General features: G+C 44.4%; 1 protein-coding gene across 2 annotated transcripts in view; it reads right to left on the bottom strand.

The window, feature by feature from the left end:
- LOC138809387 (zinc finger FYVE domain-containing protein 26-like) overlaps positions 1–16373 on the bottom strand; it is a 72177-nt gene that overhangs the window by 31833 nt on the left and 23971 nt on the right. For both annotated transcript variants that reach the window (XM_069995901.1, XM_069995903.1), the window contains exons 15-24: positions 15553–15754; positions 10844–11107; positions 9474–9593; positions 9214–9378; positions 7978–8196; positions 6766–6868; positions 5030–5772; positions 2079–2275; positions 581–685; positions 59–181 (exon numbers count right to left, since the gene is read on the bottom strand). In XM_069995901.1, coding sequence (XP_069852002.1) covers positions 59–181; positions 581–685; positions 2079–2275; positions 5030–5772; positions 6766–6868; positions 7978–8196; positions 9214–9378; positions 9474–9593; positions 10844–11107; positions 15553–15754 — 2241 coding nt within the window. The remainder of the gene's footprint in view (positions 1–58; positions 182–580; positions 686–2078; positions 2276–5029; positions 5773–6765; positions 6869–7977; positions 8197–9213; positions 9379–9473; positions 9594–10843; positions 11108–15552; positions 15755–16373) is intronic.

The raw sequence follows: 16373 nt of genomic DNA, 5'->3' as shown, positions 1-16373 counted from the left end.
TATTCATTACTAATAATGGAAATGTGAATTGCAACAATGGAAAGAATCAGAGACTTACTTTCAAAGCCTTTTCATGATCTCTTCTTTCTACTAGGTAGAGAAGATGGTTTTGATGTAGGCTGATTAAATGTTCCTTTGAAATGGGGTATAGACAGCCCCATTCCTCACATAGCTCATACTCCTGCAAGGAAACACACATGTCTTCAATTCCTTTAAGTTACTGGCCATGTCATTTGTCCAATTTTTGTCTGAAAAGTTGGACAGTATAAACAGTGTAAGTATGGGGCACTGTGAGTGGGAATATAATTGGGACAACCAACTTGAAGAGGGAGGGTGTTTATGCCTAATGACACAACCATTAGAGATATATATTCAGTACATAGCATGCGGTGTATAAAATTCTGCATAGGAACACAATGGTGATGACAGGAAAGGGTCAATTGTATTATAGTCTATACTGGCAAATTTTACAATTAAAAAAAAAAAGAATGGGATGCAGTTACAAAAAATTGTGGACATTGATACATATAACCAGCTAAAGAGTTGAAGCTCTGGAAAGAAAAGGGAGGGAAAATGATACCTGTGCTTCCAGAATCATGTTCATGATAGCTGATGGGTCCTCAACACAGCAGCTCTTCAGGGCCTGCCAGTCACACCACACTGGGGGATCCTGCAAACCTAGAATCTAAGGAAAGACAGGAAGACCCATTAAACCACACTGTAGCTTTTTCCTCCATGAGCAAGTCACTTTTATGTCCACGGAAGGGCCTCCCCTAGATCTCTGCCCCAAAAGCGGGCCATCACTCTAGTTTAGGAAAGAGGAAAATGAATCCAAATGGGACAGAGATCATTGAGAGAGTGAACCTCTTGGGAAGTAAAATCAGTGAGCAAAGGCTGAGTGGGAGGCTAGAATTGGAGCTTTTACTGGTAAAGATAATTCTCTGAGGTCCAAAGCTTGTCCAGTTTTCTGAGTTCACTTGTCCCAAGCTCCTCTATATCAAAACTCCACCACAGACATTCTTTTTTTTTTTTTGGTCCGGTCATGGGGCCTGAACTCTGGGACTGAGCACTGTCCCTCAGCTCTTCAGCTCAAGGCTAGCGCTCTACCACTTGAGCCACAGCGCCACTTCCGGCTTCTTTCTTATGTGGTGCTAAGGAATTGAACCCAGGACCTCAGGCATGCAAGGCAAGCACTCTACCACTGAGCCACCTTCCCAGCCCCAACACAGACATTCTTTTGGATTGAATATTCTGCAGGATCATCTTTCCTGCAGCATGAATGAAAACTGCTGAGGTGTGAGAGTAAACCTTTCTCTCCTGCCATGTTTACTGTCTCTAGTGAAGCTCTAGATTCAGTTCTGTTCAAGAACACATGGGAAGAACAGAATGTATTGTGTATTACTTATGTAGCTGTACTTCCTGAATCTGCCTGCTTGAGCCTCTTCAGCTTGGATATAATACATATCCCTCAAAAATCTTTCCCTTTTGAAATTGCCATTGTCATGCAAGCTTTCAAAATGGACCTTGAATTACCTGAAATTTAGAACAATTTTTAAGAAAAGATATATCAAAGCTCAAATACACATTGTGGAGCAATGTTAATATTTTTATTATCTTTGCTTAATTCAAATGTATTTAAAACAATAGGAATAAATAACACTGGAACCAGATAGAGGGCCTCTTCCTTGTTCACTTAAGAGTGGATGTCAGATGCACAACCAAAGTCAGACCTATATTTTCTGTTTTTAAAACTTCCCCATAGGCCAGGTGCCGGTGGCTCACGCCTGTAATCCTAGCTACTCAGGTGGCTGAGATCTGAGGATTGCAGTTCAAAGCCAGCCCTGGCAGGAAAGTCTATGAGACTCTTATCTCCAAATCACTAGAAAACCAGAAGTGGCACTGTGGCTCAAGTGGTAGAGCCTTGAGCTGAAGAGCGCAGGGACAACACCCAAGCCCAGAGTTCAAGCCCCATGACCGATCAACAACAACAACAAACCTTCCCCATCACACACAAATAGGCTGAGGGTTGGCTTCACGTGAGAAGCTTCTTTTCTTCTCTTGATGCCAGAATCCCATACCTTCTGATACACCTGCAGCTCTGCCAACTTCCTCTGCAGCTCAGACTTTAAACCTTCTTGGATAGCTTTATCTGAAATGCAGTAGGCTAGGATCTCCAGACATGACTCTAGGGGCCACCTGTCCATAAACTGCAAGGCCAGCCGACTTCTCAGACATGCATCCTTCACAGGAAACAGGTATCGCCATGCTTCCTTGTCTATAAAACAAAAGTAATATCCAGATATACATTTTTGGCACATTGCGTAAATAGCACTCTTTCAAACTTATTTCATCAGTGAAAGCTGAGTATTCCCCTGCAATTTCTACTTAAGAGCTATTTCAGATAAATGATTTTACTTCACTGCGTATTTTGTCTTATTTGTTAGATCTCTTACTCCCATACTCATTTCACAGATTTGGCAAAGAAATATAAAAAACAGACTCCAAGCAATTTAGACTACATAGCCTTTGTGTTGATTCTTACCTTCTTCAGGAGTGATTTTTCTCCTTTCTTCAAGTAGCCAAGCTGCCTACCCAAAAGCCATTCCATACAGGTCATCCAATTCTTGCTTTCCCTAGTGAAGTGTGATAACTCACCAGCTTTCAACCTGATTACATATGAAAATTTCCCAGGGGGGGGGGAAGAGAGAGAGAGAAAGAGAGAGAGAGAGAGAGAGAGTGTGTGTGTGTGTACAGGGGATTGAAGTGTGTGTGTGTGTGTGTGTGTGTGTGTGTGTGTGTGTGTGTGTGTGTGTGTGTGTGTGTGTGTGTGTGTGTGTGTGTGTGTGTGTGTGTGTGTGTGTGTGTGTGTGTGTGTGTGTGTGTGTGTGTGTGTGTGTGTGTGTGTGTGTGTGTGTGTGTGTGTGTACGGGGGATTGAACTCAAGGCCCAGGGAGTGTGTGTGTGTTGGTACAGGGGATTGAACTCGAGGCCTTGTGCTCTCTCAACTTTTTTGCTCAGAGTTGGTATTCTACCATTTGAGCCACACGTCTAGGCCAGCTTTATTGCTGGTTAATTGGAAATTAGAGCTTTGTAGACTTTTCAGCTTTGGCTTGTGTTGAACCTCAATCCTCATATTTCAGCCTATTAAGTAGCTAGAATTACAGGTGAACTACCAGAGCCGATTTCTAGGGAGATTTTAAAGTAGGGATAATTGAACAGGCTCATAGTTTGCTTATGTTTTATTTTATTATTGTTATTATATTATTATTATTCCAGTCCTGGGGCTTAAACTCAGGGCCTGGCATTGTTCCTGAGCTTCTTTTGCTTAAAGCTAGCACTCTTCTATTTGAGCCACAGAGCCACTTCTGGCCTTTTCTGTATGTGGTACTGAGGAATTGAATCCAGGACTTCATGCATGCTAAGCAAACACTCTACCACTCAGTCATATTCCCAGGCCCCTGTTTTTATTTTTTAATTAACTAATTAAAAGATTCCATCTATGTAGCTCAGATTGGTCTTATGATCTTCCAGCTTTAGCCTCGCACTGGGAATATAGGCATGTGCCATGATACTCAGCTTAATTTATTTTTGCAAATACAATTAGAATATATATATATACACACACATATATGCTTTATGTATTGATTATGGTTGCTTTCATGTTATAGTGGTAGAGTTGAGTAGTTGCAACAAAGAGTGCATGGCCTACATGTTTTTTACAAAAAACTTTTCTGATATTTATTTGTGCTGGTCCTGGAGCTTGAACCCAGGACTTGCTTTGCTCAAGACTAGTGCTTTACTATTTGAGCCATACCTCCACTTTGGCTTTTTGTTGTTAAATTGGAGATAAAGGTCTCCTGGACTTCCCTGAATGTACTGGCTTTGAATCTCAATTTTAAGATTTAGCCTCCTGAGTAGATAATGTTGCAGGCATGAGCCACTGGCACCTGGCTTCTGACTTGTCTTTTTTTTTTTTTTTGGTCAGTCATGGGGCTTGAACTCTGGGCCTGGGTGCTGTCCCTCAGCTCTTCAGGTCAAGACTAGTGCTCTACCACTTGAGGCATAGCACCACTTCCATTTTCTGGTGGTTTACTGGAGATAAGAGTCTTATGGATTTTCCTGCCCAGGCTGGCTTTGAACTGCGATTCTCAGATCTTAGCCTCCTGAGTAACTAGGATTACAGGAGTGAGCCAACACGCCTGGCTGACTCGTCTTTTAAAGTAATCCCATTCTTGAACTACATCCTGGGTCTCTGAGAACAGGACGCAGATTATTTGTCATTTTTAGAATTTCACAATAATTTTTATACATAGGATTAAAGAATATTGGTTGTTGGTTTTATGTGTTCATACAAAGTTCAAACAGATTTGGGCTCTAAGCTCTATTCTACCATCCTGGGCAAGTTTTCTAACCTAACTCTTGGACTCCAGTAAATAGTTTTTTGGTTGTTGTTTTTTTTGTGTGTGTGTGCTGTTCCTAGGGCTTTGAACTCAGTGCCTGGGCACTGTCCCTAGCTTTATTTATTTATTTGGGTCCGGTCGTAGGGCCTGAACTCTGGGCCTCGGTGCTGTCCCTCAGCTCTTCAGCTCAAGGCTAGCACTCTACCACTTGAGCCACAGTGCCACTTCTGGCTTTTTTCTTTTTGCTTATGTGGTGCTGAGGAATCGAACCCAGGGCCTCATGCATGCAAGGCAAGCACTCTACCACTGAGCCCCTTCCCAGGCCCTGTCCCTAGCTTTATTGCCCAATGCTAGTGCTCTATCACTTGAGCCACAGCTCCACTTGTGGCTTTTTTGGTGGTTAAGTGGAGATAAGAGTCTCACAGACTTCCTTGCCCTGCCTGGCTTTAAAATGCAATCCTCAGATCTCAGCCTCCTGAGTAGCTAGGAATACGGGCCTGAGTCACTGGTGCCCGGCAATGAAGAGTTTATGATGACACTTTTCTCTAGTGTTATTCTAAGCACTACATGTGAATGCTAAATATTACAATTATTACAGGTGAAAGAGGAAGGCGCAGCTTTTTGCTTACCACATGCAACAGCACAGCTCAGGACTGCATCCCAAACGTGGCTCAGATCATCTGTGTCTTGCCCATATACTTCAGTGAGCTGAAGGGCCCGTGGCCAATCTCTGGCCACCAGGGCTTCTTTGAATGCCCCAATCAACACATCTAGGGCAATAGGAGAATGCAGGCCCAGGAGCACAGTAGAGAGGCTGGTGCGACCGCAGAAACTAGCTGCCAGACTCCTTCCTTGCTCGGAGGATCCATGGAGAGGCTCCCAGGTAGCTAAGAGGGAGGCCTCAAGCACAGGGAACTGTTCCAAGAGGTGCTCACACTCCTTGGTGATCTGTTCTACAGTCAGAGGCACTTCTCTGCGACCACACAGCTCCTTCCACAAGCTGGTCTTGCTAACCTTTGTCCCCGGGGAAGCTCCTAGGCAAGCAATAGTAGCCAGTAGCTTTGAATGGGACTTTAGGAAGGCCAAGGCAGAGGAGGTGAGAGCTGGGGGTGGTGAGTCTTTTGGGGAGGAATGGATCTTCTTCTCTGGTGTGAGATTCTCATTTGGCCTAGGGGAGCTTGGTCTAGAGAGGGGGATGTCATCCAGGCAGTTGGAGATATGTTGCTGGGCCAAGATGCCCAGGTGAGTCAGAAGGGATGATGCCTGCTGGCTTTGCAGAGAAGGGCAAAGACTAAGGGGCTCACAGCAGCAGTTGACAATGACCTGAGGCACACTTAGGCTGAGTCCTTCTTGGGCCAGAAGGTCCGCCAACCTGAAGGAAGAGAGGCAGAGGGCTAAGTACATGGAAATCATCACCTGATTTTACAATTTATATTTACGCAGCAAACGTTATCATTTGCTATTAATCATTCCCCTCTTAAAACACAACAACATGGGGGGGGGGTGCCAGTGGCTCACGCCTGTAATCCTAGCTACTCAGGAGGCTGAGATCTGAGGATCACAGTTCAAAGCCAGCTCGGGCAGAAGATCTCTGAGACTCTTATCTGCAATTAACCACCAGAAAACTGGAAGTAGCTCTGTGGCTCAAGTGGTAGAGCGCTAGCCTTGAGCTGAAGAGCTGAGGGACAGCGCCCAGGCCCAAAGTTGAAGCCTCATGACTGGCAAAAGAAAACAAAAAATAAACAAACAAAAAAAGCAACATAAAAGGTAGCATATTAGATACATTGGTCTGTCTTTTGCTTTTCACTGAATAGCCTACCTGACTCTCATGCTTTCTTTAAAGTATTCTCTTATATGGATGAGCCATAACCTAACTATTCTGTTGTTAGTGGATAACATAGTTTTCTGATCTCTTGTATATACATCACTTTCTACCTGTAGAGGTGCAGAATTAATTGCCCAACATGGATTCCTAAGTCAAAGGACACATAAATTTGTAAATTACATAGAGTTTCACAAACTGCTTTTCTACAAGATTTGTACCCCACTGGGTATGAAAATGCTTATTATCCTACAATCTACACAACCACTGTCACCAAATTTTTGGATTTTTGTACTATCTGTATGTGGAAGTTCATCCATTAATCTTGTACTTGCCATTACACATGTTAACAAGAAAAAAAAAAGAAACAAAGTTCAGTGAATTTTAATATACTGTGGAAAGGTAGATGCACATTCAGGGCAAAATATGAAAGACATATTTCCTTTCTGTGATTACTCCAAGTACAATACCACTGAGGCCTACATTTCTTTGATGAAATATTCAGGGAGGCCCAAGGCTGACTCCCATGGAGGTGGCTCATACCTCTGTGGGGGAACCTGTCTCTCTAGGAGGAGATGTGACAACAGCTGGGAAGAGCTCTGTTGCAGGAGAACGAAGGGATTTCCTATTTTCACCTCCATGTGATCTGCAAGGGCAAAGAATGTGATCTTTAGTCAGGTATGGGTGGCTCAAGCAGCTGAGACCTAAGGATCATGATTCAAAGCCAACCTGGACAGGAAAAGTTCATGAGACTCTTATCTCCAATGAAACACCAAAAAGCTGGAAATGGTAAAGCTCCAGTCTTGAGAGAAAAAGCTAAAAGACAGCATCAGTCCGAGTTCAAGCCCCAGTACCACTAACTGCAACAGACCGGAGCCTTGTTTCCCCAAACCATTTAATTATTCTGGGACACAATTAAGATATATTGAGAGCCTTCCTTTTGATTCATGCTAGGTAAAGGGTATTCACAAGCTGACTCGTACCACCACAAGTTCATTTGTACATTACTACTGCTTTAAAGATTACCTAGCCAGATAAACTTTAGTGGGTAGGTCTAGCCACAGATGGGTGACCCCTGTTCACTTCAACCTGAATGAAATACATGCAGTACAGAATGAGTAAGTACCCCTAAACATCTGAAATGTGTAGGACAAGAAGGGTTTTGGATTTTAGGATATTTGCATACATATAATGAAATGTCCTGGGGATAGGACCCAAGTCTAAACACGAGATATATTGGTTTCATTTACATCTTATACATAGAGCCTGAAGGTAATTTTACATGGATCTGTCAAATGTGGAACCTACCGCTTACGGTGTCATGTTGGTGCTCAAGATCTGTAGGATTTTATAGCATTTAGGACTTTGGATTTTTGTGTGAGGGATGTTCTGTGAATTCAGCTAAGAATCTGGTACTCATATCAAAAGCTTGTTTTTCTACTGGCCCTCAAATTCACAAGATCTGCCAGAGATTTGTTTTTTAGTACTAAGGTTTGAACTCAGGGCCTTGCTGTAGGTAGGCAAGCACCCTACCATCTGAGCCATATCCCCAGCCTTATATTTGAGTCCATGAGATTTCATTCACACTCCCATGTGCTCAACAATTATACTCAGCACAAAGATACATTAAAAAAAAAAAAGAAGACAGAGATGAGTAAGGGCAAAGAACGTTATGCATCTGGGCACCTGTCCTCTTCTTTGCCTAAATACTTGTACAGGCCAGTCATAACTCCACTTCCTCTTTTTGTTTCTTACCAGGCTCAGAGCTTAAACTCTGAAGGAGAACTGCAGCCAGGGTGCTGCAGTAGGTGAAGAAGGTGCCCACATAGTCAGTCGGCTCAATGCCTGCGGGGGCTTGTCTGCTCAGATTCTTCTGGAGGAGCTCAATCTGAATGTGAATAGGGTAGGCCTCTGCTTCAGGAGCTTTTTGGGAGGACTGCTCCACCAGGGATGTGAGAGGAGTACTCTTGGGCTCTGAGGGAAGTTAGGCAAGAGAAAGGACACAGGCTTTAGTCTATGTATCCAGCTTTTGGTCAATTTTAGACCTAATACATAAACTGAGCCTTCTATGAACGACATGGGGTCCTATAGCTTAGCTGCTATACTTAGAAGGTAGATATAAAGCACTACTTGGGAGCATAGCACTGGTGGCTCAGGTCTGTAATCCTAGGTATTCAGAGGATCGTGGTTCCAGGTCAGCCTGGTCAGAAAAGGCCATAAGACTGTCTCCAAGCAGCAAAAAGTAGGCATGGCTCAAGTGGTAGAGTACCAGCCAAGCATGCGAACCAAATGGGTGCAAAGCCAGTTCAAATCTCAATATTGCTAAAAAAAAAAAAAAACAAAAACAAAACCAGCCCCCACCCCCCAAAAAACACCCCTAATTCAGTCACTTAGACAAGTGATTCTCAGCCAGCAAAAACTTCTGAATTTAGCTGTAATCCTGGCTACTGAGGAGATTGAGATCTGGGGATCCCAGTTCAAAGCCAGCTGGGGCAGGAAAGTCCATGAGACTCTTATCCAGAAAAACTGGAAGTGGCACTGTGGCTCAAGTGATAGAGTGCTCACCTTGAGCTGAAGAGCTCAGAGAAAACGCCCAGGCCCAGAGTTAAAGCCCCATGACCAACAAAAGAAAACAAAAACAAACAAGCAAAAAGCCCCTCTGAATCTGGAGGAATCAGGATCTATTATCCTGTTTTCACCTATTGTCCCTGGGGGTAAAATCACTTTCTGAAGAGAGAACATTACAATCTTTTGGGAAGGATTGCCCAATATTGACAGAGGCCTTGCTGAGTTTGCTCACCAAGAAAGAAAAAAAAAAAATCTATCTGCTCATGCAATGAGAGTCATCCTTTCAAATGTGAGGTAGAAACAGGGGGACTTTTGAGTTCTGAGATGTACCCGGGCTAATGAATCGTCTACTTCTCAAGTCTGACTTCCCAGGGCTCCCTCACTCTTATCTGCTTCACTGTTCCTGAGTAGACAGCCCCATACCTGGCAGTGCTATTGCTTCTCTCAGAGATTGAAGAGTTTGATCCAGCTGCTGGGAGAGGCTGGTGTGGCTGGCAACACAGTCCTCAGTGAGTCTGGGCCAGCACATCTGAAGCAGTTCAATGATGCTGTACCGTGGAGGGCCTCCTGCTTTATCTTCTACAGCCTCTATGGAAAGCAAGAAAGTGATAAAGAGTCAAGTCTGCTACCCATGTATTGTTCCAGTCCAGGAGAAAAAAAAAGGTTGAGGTGAATCAACTCACCTGATTTCGTTTGTCCAGCTGATGTAAGTGGGTAACTGAGAATCTTACTAATTTGCTGAAGAACAACGGGAAAACCTCGAATGCCATCAGCATGGAGGTGTGGCTGATCTAGCCGTCGACCTGAAAACAGATGAAGGAAGAGAAAAATCAGAAAAGATAAAATACTTTCAGAGACTGAGTTCAGCATTGAATTGTGTAATTTTATCTTCTCCAATACTGACAATAAAGTACATGTAGTTCCAATTTGGGTGCCAATCAGAGAACCTGGCTTATTATATACCAGAGGTTTCAAGAAGCCTCTGCTGCCAAAAGCAGCTCATCCAGAACCTTTGGCCCTCCTATGGGATTAGCTAGCTTAACTCAAATGGATACTTATTGTGAATTTGCATGGGTACTACCTACTACCTTTACCCATGAACTTGAGCTAGGATCATATCTATTTTCTTTTCTTCTTTTTTCCAGGGCTGAGGACCAAACCGAGGGCCTTGTGCTCGCCAGGTGGATGCCCTTCTGCTGAGCTAAACCCCCAGCCCTATATCCATTTTCTCTAATTGCCTAATTCTATTTTTGATTCCTCTAAGGATTTCATATACATATTCTGGGACATTATAAATCTCAAAACATGACCTTCCCTTCAACTGTGCTGCACTGAGTTTTCTTTTATACCTCGTTTACAGCTTCTTGGTGGCCCTAAGTTTTAGGTTAAGTAGGTCCAGCCAGGAAGGAGATGTGCTCTAATGTCACAAGTAACATTTGTTCCTTTCTTTTTCTAGAGGATGCTGGGGATGGAACCCAGGGCCTCATGCATACTAAACATATATTCTAGCACTGAGCTACAATTCCAAACTCATTTGTTTTTTGTTTTTTTTGGGGGGTTGGTTGTGGGACTTGAACTCAGGGGCTACATGTTGTCCCTGAGCTTTTTTGCTCAAGGCTAGCACTCAACCACTCTTGGTTTTGAAGTGGTTAATTGGAAATAAGAGTCTCAAGGACTTTCCTGCCTGGGCTGGCTTTAAACTGTGATTCTCAGATCTCAGCCTCCTCAGTAGTTAGGATTACAGCCGTGAGCCACTAGTGCCCAGATCTCTCTGACTCTTTATTTTTAATATACATTTCCTCCTTGAATTGAATAAAAACCAGAAAAGAGTTTCCCAAAATGACTACAGACTGCTATATTCACTAAAACTATGAGATATTCAGGGCTGGGGTATAGTTCAGTGGTAGTGCACTTGCTTAGCATATGTAAGGCCATAGGTTCCAACTACAGCATTGCAAAAATAAATAAATAAATTTTCTCCTTGTCCTCCTTCCTCTAATAACCACCTTCCTCTTGCAGGGATAAAGGGACAGGGTTAATGCTGCCCACTCACCCCGGCTCTCAAGGCTGCTGTTCAAACGCCGTTCAGCTGTTTCCAAGAGCTGTTTGCAGGTTTTCCAGAGCTGGCACTGAGAGCAAGCAAGGTCAAATGCAGCCATGGCGGGGGGACTGAGATCCTCCAGAACCTCTCTCAGTGGAGCAGTGGGCTCCATGGGAGCAGTGTTTATCCAAAAGTCCTCCTGAAGTGTGGGGATGGGTTCTCCAGAGGTGCTGAGCAGCTTCTCAGTCACATCAGAAATGGAGTAAAATACTATCCCTGTATAATCAGCAGTGGACAAAAAGCAAGGGGTTAAAGTGATTCTGACTACTATTTCTATCATGAAAAGTAGTTGTTTAATATTGTTCTGCACAGAATCTATGATTATTAGTACCTTTTTTTTTTTTTTTTGGTTGGTCGTGGGGCTTGAACTCTGGGCTTGGGCGCTGTCCCTGCGCTCTTCAGCTCAAGGCGAGCACTCTACCACTTGAGCCACAGTGCCACTTCCAGTTTTCTAGTGGTTTATTGGAGATCATAGTCTTACAGACTTTCCTGCCTGGGCTGGCTTTGAACCGTGATCCTACATCTTAGCCTCCTGAGTAGCTAGGATTACAGGCGTGAGCCACTGGCGCCCAGCTATTAGTACCATTCTTATAGCCTATTCTTTTTTTCTTTTCTTGCCAGTTGTGGGACTTGAACTCAGGGCCTGGGTGCAGTCCCTGAGCCTCTCTGAGCCACCAGATCCCAGCTTTACAACCCAATCTCATAATACCAAAGACATGAAAAGAGAAATTTGGGATGGCTGAGATGAGGGAGGGCTTCTTCAAAACAGGTTCTAAAACCAGGAAAGAATAATATTTATGTCTGCTAATTAGAAATGATCCCCACAATTAGTTGCTAAAAAGGTAAGGTGGCCAGGTGTTGGTAGCTCACGCCTATAATCATAGCTACTCAGAAGGTTGAGATTTGAGGATCACAGTTTGGAGTCAGCTCAGGCATGAAAGTCCATGAGACTCTTATCTCCAATAAACTACTCAGAAAAAACAGTGGTGCTGTGGCTCAAGTGTTAGAGTGCTGCTAGCTTTAAGTACAAAGAAGCTCAGGGACATCTCCGAGGCCCAGAATTCAAGGCCCAGGACTGGAAAAAAAAAAAAAAGTAAGGTAGATACTGTTTTAAGAGTCCATTTATATCAACAATATGAAGATGTGCTTTTATTTTTTGTGCCAATACTGTCGCTTGAACTCAGGGTATGGCTGCTGTCTCCTAGTTTTTTGCTCAAGGCTGGAACTACCACTTGAACCACACCTCCACTTGCAGCTTTTTGCTGATTAAAAGGGCTTGAACTGTGATCCTCAGATCCTCCCTAGTAGCTAGTATAATAGGAGCCACTGGTGCTTGGCATCTACACACACACACACACACTTAAAGTAAGTGTAGGACATTTCTGGAAAAACATGGTGCTAACTTGAATACAGAATCGAGTCTAGTATAAGATATGTAAATATAAGATAAGATTCTACTTCTGTCGGGCTGGGAAGGTGGCTCAGTGGTAGAACGCTTGCCTTGCATGCATGAGGCCCTGGGTTCGATTCCACAGCACCACATAAGCAGAAAAAAAAGCCGAAGTGGCGCTGTGGCTCAAGTGGTAGAGTGCTAGCCTTGAGCTGAAGAGCTGAGGGACAGTGCCCAGGCCCAGAGTTCAGGCCCTCCCCCCCCCCCAAAAAAAAAGATTCTACTTCTGAGAAATTATGAAAGATGAGCTGTTTGATTGTAAGCTACAGTTGGAAATTGAGGCATGTGGATCCCAGGCTACATGTTATTACACGGCATGATTATAAAGGAAGGAAATAAAGTCCCAACCATTTCTTGAAGCCTGAGCTAGTGGCTGTAAAACACATGCTGGGAACAGCATTGATACTTTCTAGTTAAAGTCACAGAGGACTCAAATAGAAGTTATATGAACACTTGATCAGAGGCTGGATGCAATTAGAAAATATCTCTGCATGCATCAGAAATGCATTCTGGTTTTTTGTTGTTGGTGGTGGTGGTGGGGCTTGAACTCTGGGCTTGGCAGCTGTCCTTGAGCTCTTCAGCTCAACACTAGTATTCTACACTTTGAGCCACAGTGCCACTTCCAGTTTTCTGGTAGTTAACTGGAGATAAAGTGTCTCACGAGCTGGGCGCTGGTGGCTCATGCCTGTAATCCTAGCTACTCAGAAGACTGAGATCTGAGGATCATGGTTCAAAGCCAGCCTGGGCAGGAAAGTTCCTGAGACTCTTATCACCACTCAGAAAACCGGAAGTGGTGATGTGGCTCAAGTGGTAGAGCACTAGCCTTCAGCTGAAGAGCTGAGGGACAGCACTCAGGCCCAGAGTTCAAGCCCCAGGACTGACCAAAAAAGAGTCTCACAGACTTTCTTGCCCAGGCTGGCTTTGAACTGTAGTCCTCAGATCTCAGCCTCCTGAGTAGCTAGGATTACAGGCATGAGCCAATGGTGTATGGCTGTTTTTTGTTTTTTTTTAAAGGTAGTGTTAATCCTCAGCTCCCCCCAGACCTGAGCTCCCCCCTGCCCTGGAGTTCCGGTCCTACAGCTGGCCACTCCCTCTCTCCACCCAGACTCACCCACACACACATTTTCTCTCACTTCCTGGACACAGACCCATGACTTGGATGGGGGCAGATGACATGTGTTCCCTCTCCTGGAGAGATATGGCTCCTCTAATAAGCCTTACAATAATGTTTCTTCTGTGCCTGCCTGCCTCCACATGGTTCCCTGGGATAGTTCTGAAGGATCCTTTCATATAGTGCATGAAACCTGTGATTGGTTCCACGGTGGATGTGCCCTCCCCTCCACTTCAGATAGGGGTCCGACAGCTGCCCGGGACCTAGCCTGAGGTCCTACACTCCTGTCACTAGAGGACCACCAAGGTAACTTTCTCCTGCCTGAGCACTCTACCTCCTGCCTATCCAACACTGACTAATTTGTTCCTACTTCAGGGTAAGTAACCAGAAGATCCTGGCTTCCACCATATTAAGGCCACCTGGGCCTTGGTGGACTGCTGAGCTCCCGTATAAGACCACCTGGGCCTTGGTGCGCTGCTGAGCTCCCGTATAAGATCACCTGGGCCTTGGTGGGCTGCTGAGCTCCCGTATAAGACCACCTGGGCCTTGGTGGGCTACTGAGCCCCCATCAGAAGATGGTTGGCAGCAAGTTCTAGTTCCAAAGGTCACTTGCCATGGGAAGGACACAACTAAATTTTTTTACAGGGGCTGGGAAGGTGGCTCAGTGGTATAGCGCTTGCTTTGCATGCATGAGGCCCTGGGTTCGATTCCTCAGCACCACATAAGCAAAAAAAGAAAAAAGAAAAAAGCTGGAAGTGGCGCTGTGGCTCAAGTGGTAGAGTGCTAACCTTGAGCTGAAGAGCTGAGGGACAGTGCCCAGGCCCAGAGTTCAGGCCCCACAACTGGACACTCCCCCCAAAATCTCTCCTTTTTTTTTTTACAATCAACTTTGGCCCCAAATTTGAGTGCTCATGCAAGTAAAACTTTCTTTCTTCCTCTCCTCTCTATCCCTTCCCTCTCTCTGTAAATTGCTCTCTTCCTCGCTCTCTTTTGCATACTTTAAAATCTTTGTGCACAAGAACGTTAAGCGTATGTAAGCCCGTTAAGAAACTCCCAAGATTATCGCATTGTTTCAAAGAGAAATTTTAGTTAAGTTACTGTTCTGCTTGCTAAAAGGTCTTTAACCAGTATGTGTAGAGATTTTGCAGGTAAACAGCAGGAAGTGTGACAATGTATACATGCTGGGAGATGCCACAGCCTAGCCCAGACCCTGGCCTTGCTCCATCACACACGACCACAACCTGCTGATTTGAGGTGAAAAGCACAAGCCATTTCAGATCCACTAAAGCTCAGACCTTTATATTGTCCTGATTTGTTTGTGTTCCCTTCCACCTGTAGGATAACAGGCCCCCAGACAGGACACCACCTGGGAACAAGTCCAGGCCAACCTGTTACTACAGGCAACTGGAGACTTCACTTACGCTGCTCTGCCTTGCCCAGTGCAGACCCAGGCCCTAAAAACCCCAGCTCCTTGATGCCTCCAGGCCAGCAGGAAGTAGCCAAAGGTGCCCATGACACCTGTTGGCTTTGATAACTATTTGGACCTTCACCAACTGTCAAGCAAATGCTTCTTGTACTTGTCTGAGCACCAAAGCAGAGACCTCTGAATGCTTTTCCCCTTTACAGCAGGAAGTAACTTCTGAAGAAATGACCTCCACCCTTACCCCCAGCCAGATATCCCAATTTTTATTAAACAACAAAGCAGGGAATGTTAGTATTATCCCCACCTTTAATCCTCAGCTCCACCCAGACCTGAGCTCCTCCCTGCCCTACAGCTGGCCACTCCCTCTCTCTACCCAGACCCAACCACGCATGCATTTTACCTCACTTCTGCCCTCACTTCCTGGAGACAGACTGTAGACTTGGCTGGGGGCAGATGCCATGTTGCCATGTTCTCTCTCCTGGGGAGATATGGCCCCTCTAATAGACCTTACAATAATGTTTCTCCTGTGTCTGCCTGCCTGGGAGGGTCCTGAAGGATCCTTTCAGGCAGAGTCCTGCTTTGAGTTCCTGCCCACTGAAATGAATAGTGTATGATTTTCCCCTCCTGGTCCTGCCCTGGCTGCCTCACCACCTATGGTAGCATCAGGGAAGCCTAACCTGCTGCTGCAGCACTGCCAATGGCCTGCAGAGTTGAACGGCCACTGTTGGTTCTCCGAATGGTGCTGCTACCCCCATCTGAGTTCTGGTTTTCAATCTTGTGCTCTACTTGGGCTAGCTCCTGGATCACCTCTTGGTAGCGTTCCACAAACATCAGTTCCCCTGCGCTGGGTGAAGACTTCAGGTTGAACATGAATACCACCTGTCATGAGAGAGGGAGGAACATTGCTGTTGTGGCCCTAAAATCTAGTTGGGAGGGACAGAAGGGTAGTGAAAGTTGAAAGAGTAGATCAAAACCAAAACTAACTGAAAGTCAGTAAGAAAACCACCAAAAACCCAGTAGAAAATAAGGAAAAAATGCAGACCATCTCAGGGAAGATAATCAGGCACTAGTATCACTAGTATAGAAATGAGAATATATTTTCCCTGACCAGCAATCTAGTAATTTAAATAGTAAGACTGTTTTATATTTATTACAATAGCAAAGTATAAAACTAAATTCTCAGAGGATAGGGTAGATCATCACATTGATTCATAAGGTAGGTTGGCAATCTATAAAGCTTTAAAAATTACTTTTTACTCAGTTACTGAGTCAAATGAGAAGTATTCTTAAGGAAATGATCCAAAAGATTTAATGCCCAAAGGTGATCATCTTGGCAGATTACAACCATTACAAAGTTGAAAATACTCTAGGGGTTGGGCAAAGAAAATGGTTATTTGCTACCTGGTTAGATGATAGTATGAGGTCATTAAAATTAAAGTGATTCTAAGGTAAATGGTTATAATGGAAAAAAGACAATTTAAAGTTTGAGATTCAAAAT

This window comes from Dipodomys merriami, unplaced genomic scaffold (assembly GCF_024711535.1).
Source record: "Dipodomys merriami isolate MVZ:Mamm:240054 unplaced genomic scaffold, mDipMer1.0.p SCAF_497, whole genome shotgun sequence".
Lineage (NCBI taxonomy): Eukaryota > Metazoa > Chordata > Mammalia > Rodentia > Heteromyidae > Dipodomys > Dipodomys merriami.
The sequence above is the reverse complement of the archived record's forward strand: the minus strand, read 5'-3'. Positions and strand labels throughout refer to the sequence as shown.